General features: G+C 37.2%; 1 protein-coding gene across 1 annotated transcript in view; it reads left to right on the top strand.

The window, feature by feature from the left end:
- The window catches only part of AFTPH (aftiphilin), a 37,939-nt gene that overhangs the window by 9,714 nt on the left and 22,486 nt on the right, over nt 1-5,739 (top strand). Inside the window, 3 exon segments of the mRNA XM_009325019.1 lie at nt 3,118-3,269; nt 3,806-3,932; nt 4,256-4,312. Coding sequence (XP_009323294.1) covers nt 3,118-3,269; nt 3,806-3,932; nt 4,256-4,312 — 336 coding nt within the window.

The following is a 5,739-nucleotide window of genomic DNA, read 5'->3' as shown; positions in this document are numbered from 1 at the left end:
CTGTTCATGTAAGATGATATATTTTAGGCAAAGCGAAATTTTAAAACTTAAGTAGAGCATGCTTTTATGTGCTGAAACGTTAGGCTAGAATCTGCAATACTGTTTAGTTTTACTTCCTAAAAATGTAAATTAGTGTCTTAGTTCTGGTCAACAAACACAAAACAGCCTACAAGTAATGTGACAAGTATTGTAACTTACTGCGTGGCCAAAATGATTGGGCATTAAGAGATGATTAAAAGGAAAATTACATACTGTAGAACATGACTTATTATGGTCAGAATATACCAGTGAGGTAATGAAGAGGAAAGGAGGGGGGGGGAAAAAGTGTGAGTCAGGTATGCTGTATAATTCAGATCCTTTGATAGTACAGTAATTATGACATTTTGACGTTATGCTTTGCAAATAACTAAACCTGGTGGCTGTCCCTGTCAGGCATTTCTTTCACAGGTAGCAAAACTGAAGAGCTGATGTTTTAAGCAAGTTACTTTTCCTGCTTTTTGCAGTTAGAGGCTGAATAGGGAGAATAAACTGAACAGACTTGGTTCACAGTTCCCGATTCATTATCCTGACTCCAATATGGAATCAAGATATTCTGATAACGTGGTGTTTGCCTCTGTGTTATGTTTCCTGTACTGTGTTTGCTGATATACATGGTCAGTGGTTTGCTTAATTGAGACAAGACATGAGGCAAATTTTCAGATAAAGATTCAAATGGGAAGTGTTGTAGATAACTATTACAATTGTGAAGCAGATATTCGGTGCGTAAAGGCTTGTCCCAACTGTATTGGTTGGTCTAATTAAAATATGTAACTTCCACCTACCAGCCTTGCTTCTCTGAACCTTAAATCATTTCATTTGTAACAAAAACCTCTGTCTGAGGTTTATGTTTGTAAATTCAGCATTGCTCCTGGAATATGCTGCATCTCCACAGGAGGGCTCTGCTGGCATAGCTATCCTAGCACGTACTGTGGGATGCTGGTGGGATTTTCGCCTACTCAGTTTCTTTTCCATTTCCCCAGTAGAAAAGCGGGTGTTGGAGCTGCTGGGTGCTGCCCTGTGTGTGGTGCAGCAGAGCACTGGAAAAATGGCTGTTGAGGAACTCGAGACTAGAAAGATAGAAGTGTTCCTTTTGTGCCAGGCTTGCGTCTCCTTCCCCTAGCAAGAAGAAAGATTCGGGTGCTGTTGTCCAAAAACAAAAAAAAAAAGGACATTGAAAAAAAGGTTTTTAATTTCATTTTTATGAGCATACCTTGCAATTGGTACTTGTTAATGAATGTTAAGAGATTGCCGGTTACCTGTTTTTAGTGGGTTGAACTGGGGGAAAAAAATATATTCCATGTCAGTGGTATATCTGATGTCTGAGACAGTTCATAGAGCTATAATAAAGTTGAAATTCTGTGTCTATATGGAAATACAACAGAGAGAAGAGATAGAAATGTAAGGGAAGAACTTAAAAAGAATGAAAGTGTACTATGCTTGTCAAAAAAAAAAGGGGGGGGGGGATTTTGATTTTTGTGGGGGTGGGAGGTTGTTTGAGGGCTTTGTTTTTAATATTAAATCCGTCTGCCAAGGCCCACGTGGCAAGAATTGGAGCATTCTCCAGTGTGTGCTGTAGAAGTGAAATGCCTGGAAACCATTAGTACCAATATGTGCTGTTTATATTGCTGAGGCCTTATCCTACCCAACAGCAGTGATCGTGGCACTGGTGGAGAGAAAAGCAGGAGACATTTGCTGTGTTATGAAACGTAAGAAGCTTGTCTGCCTTCCTCAGATGCTGAAGTTTCCTTTCTCCCAAGGGACACCGAAGTGATGGCGACATCAAGACACGATTGCAGCTACTGTGACAAGCAAGAAATCCTGCCTAGCCTCTCAAAACCAGGGAATATAGATCTGTAGCCCTCCTGCAAAACTCCTGAGTATTTGTATTTACATACTCTTGGTGTGAGTTTATAACGTAAAGCAGCAGAAAAAAGGTCAGACGAGAGTAACGTAGATGAAGTTGTGGTTATGCAAACCGTGCTGCTATCTAGCTGGATCCTTATTCAGCTAAAATAAAACTTAGTGGGGATTTTTTGTTGTTATTGAAGTTATTTGGCTAGGATAGAAACACTCCCAAGGTTGGCTTTTAACCCCCACAGGATCGCAGCATTCAGCATCAACTGTCTGAATCATGAATGGGAGGAAAGGGAAATTGCTTGGAAGAAAGTAATTCTTCTATTTAAATTAAACTCTAACATGTGAAAACACAAATAGGTTTTGGGACAAGAAATTAAGGCATTAAGTAATTCTTCTTTTTCTTTGTTAGTTTTTTGTTCTGGAGAAGTACCAAACAAATCTTACAAATACTTTTTGACAAATAATATATTTAAATGCCTTAGTCTTGGCTCTTCTGCATTATACCTGACTATCACATGAACAGTAGCAAATGAAGCTGGGGATTATAGCTTTCCTACATCTGAGTCATTGATACTAACAGCTTTTTAGGAAGTGTGCAGTCTTTGGGCTATAAATAGTTTTTTTCCTTACCATTTTTGAAGTTGTTATTATACCATGAGCATGTTGCACATCAGGCTAAGTTTTGTGGGACCTTTAACTGCATACACCTTATAAGAAGTGAAGCTGTCTTCTGAATCAACATTATGTCTCAAGTTTGGATTGAAGTGCATCGTCATTAAGTGAAATGATACTGGTTTTGGTTTATATTTCAGATAATGTTCAATGCCAAGCTTGCTGAAAAAATGTGTTCAGTAAAACCCTTAGGATGTGTAGAATTGGAGACTTTTAACACATCCTAAGTAAATGTAGCTTTATACTCGTTGCACATCTTTTCTGCTAATTTATAATAAAGAGTGACTCTGGTAAGAACTGTTCTGGACTCTTCTGTAAGAGCTCACTTTGCAGAGGGCAAGATTCTTACTGTTTCTCAATAGCTACCAGCCTTTATTTTGGTGCTTATAAAAAGTCTTGTGATCCTCTGACAGTTATATATTTTGTGGTAAGTGAAACTTTGTATCAGCTACGTATTGTTTTCCATCTTAACTTATTTTTATAATTTTGGACTCCTTTTCTTTAAAGCAGTTAACAAAACTTGACATAAATATTTTCTCTTTGATATAGACAACATTGCTAAGTCGTCTGGAACGAATATTTGAAGTCTGTTTTCCTTCCATGCCTGTTCTTGAAATTGAAGAAGAAATAAGTTCCTTGAACGGTTTGTTGGAAGCAGGTGACAAGCAGATGACAACTGAGGAGACCTTAGCAAATACTGGGTAAGAAGCCATAATGCAACAAACTTAAAATGAAGTAGAAACATGTCTTCTTTAGGAACTTAAAACATATAGCAGTAATTCAAAATTAGTTGTTTGCTTCAAGTATTTTGAAAAACTATCAAGTAAAAATTAGGTATCTAGTAGAATGCTTGTTTTCAGTGACTATGTATACCAGGAGTATTTCACTTAGCATATCAACTTAGTCAGCAGCATATCATCTTCTTTTAAGTGATGTCTCTGAGTTAATCGGAATATGTCTTATTAGTTACACTTGATATGAATTGCTATATTTATTCATGTGATGATGAAGTCTAAGTAGGCCTTGTCCTGTCTGCTGTGGACATCATTTTCCAATTATAAGTCTGAACTATAATTGTTCTGAGAACACTGTGCAGTTTTAGTTCCCCTGGGTGTTGTGCTTGGGCGTAAGTTTAATTGGAATGTATAATAAGTCACCTGCATTAAAACTAGAATAAATATTCAAGGCCGCTAAGCTGTTATTCCTGTTGATAACTTGATTATGATGGGTTATATAGGGAACTGATGGACGTGTGGACAGAGCTGCAGGATATCCGTGATGCATATGGACTGAGATACCAGTGGGGTGGCTCCCACAGCAACAAAAAGCTTTTGTGCTCCTTGGGAATTGACACAAGAAATATTGTGAGTCTGTCAGTAAAACTTGCTTTCTAAATAATGGAGCTGCTTTAAATGTGGAATCGGGTGATAGTCTTTGTGTGTGAATGCTTGTCTCTTAATTGCATAGCTGCACTGAACATGGCTTTTCATGACAGACCATCTGACAACTTAACTTTTTATAAGCCCTATTAATCTTAAAAGTTGCATTAGTTTTTAACCGTTGTGTTATATTTAACATAGTATTTACTCTCTGATATTAATCTTATACAAGTTATATAACATGAAAAAATATTATCATCACTGACACAGAAACTCTTAAGTAAATTTTGTTGTTGTTGTTTTATCAGCTCTTTACAGGCAACAAGAAACAGCCTGTTATAGTACCCATGTATGCAGCAGGACTGGTAAGTTGGTTTTGTTTTGGGTTTTTTTTAGTGTTATTTTTTGTTATAGTTCTAACAGCATTATATAATGATATATATTAAATGACATTAAACACCAAGTGTGCTGAAAGATATTTTTGTAAGTATGGTTATGGCTTAGGCATCAGTAGAAATGCTAGAAAAGAATCATCAAATACACAATTTTCATTATGTGTGCAAGGAGATACTTTAAATGAAAAAAGTATCGATTTACTCATTTCATAAAGCAAGCTATTTATCTGATAAGATGGGCTAGCTAGTCTAAGCTCAGTTTGAGGCATTTTCTAAAAAACGAAAAAATTTATTGAAGTAATGTATTAATTTGTATGCAGTGATAAAAAGATCTTGCTGAATTTTAACTATTAAATATAAGGTATAGATGTATCTCATGTCAAGTTTTAGTTGACATTTAAGCTAGATCATTAAACAGTTGTCAAAAAATACAAAGGAACATGGAAATTAATCAAAACATCAATTCACATCAGCACTTGTGGGAAGCCCTGGCACTAAGACCAGATGCTTCAAAGGAAGGTTAAGAACTGCTAGATATGGTATTCCATCAAATGTGTGTAGGAAGTTTTCTCAGCGCTCTCGAGCATTCCTCTTTGTGCAACTCTTTCTCTGACAGACTGTTTGTTAATTACTTGATTGCATCCCAATATCCCTAGGTCAAGAGAGATGCATGGTAATGCTTTGCAGTGTTCTTCGCATATTAATAAAGGACCCTCATATATATATATTAGGCTATTTATGCATACAAAAAGCATTGTATAGGCAGTATTGTTGTGTTGCCCCAAGTGCTAGATATATGTATAGCAAGCATAATTTAGATTTCTGTAGATTGAAGGAAACTCAAGTAACGTAGTGCAGTAAGATCAACTGTTTTCACTTAAGCCAATATTCAGTAATTCCTGTTTGCCATTTCAGACTCTCTGCAACATCTGTAGTAGTAAAAACATTCAGAAGATTTGCCATTTTTGCTAGTCTGAGCAGAATAAATATAGAATCATAGAATCATAGAATAGTTTGGGTTGGAAGGGACCTTTAAAGGTCCCTGATCTTCAACTAGATCAGGTTGCTCAGAGCCCCATCCAACCTGACCTGGAATGTTTCCAGGGATGGGGCATCCACCACCTCTCTGGGCAACCTGTTCCAGTGCTTCACCCCCCTCAGTGTAAAAAATTTCTTCCTTATATCTAGTCTAAATCTACCCCCCTTTAGTGTAAAGCCATTTCCCCTTGTCCTGTCGCAACAGGCCCTGCTAAAGTTTGCCACCATCTTTTTTATAAGCCCCCTTTAAGTATTGAAAGGCTGCAATAAGGTCTCCCCGAAGCCTTCTCTTCTCTAGGCTGAACAGCCCCAACTCTCTCAGCCTTTCTTCATAGGAGAGGTGTTCCATCCCCCTGATC

This window comes from Pygoscelis adeliae, unplaced genomic scaffold (assembly GCF_000699105.1).
Source record: "Pygoscelis adeliae isolate BGI_AS28 unplaced genomic scaffold, ASM69910v1 Scaffold46, whole genome shotgun sequence".
Lineage (NCBI taxonomy): Eukaryota > Metazoa > Chordata > Aves > Sphenisciformes > Spheniscidae > Pygoscelis > Pygoscelis adeliae.
This window is presented reverse-complemented; position numbering and strand designations above follow the sequence as displayed.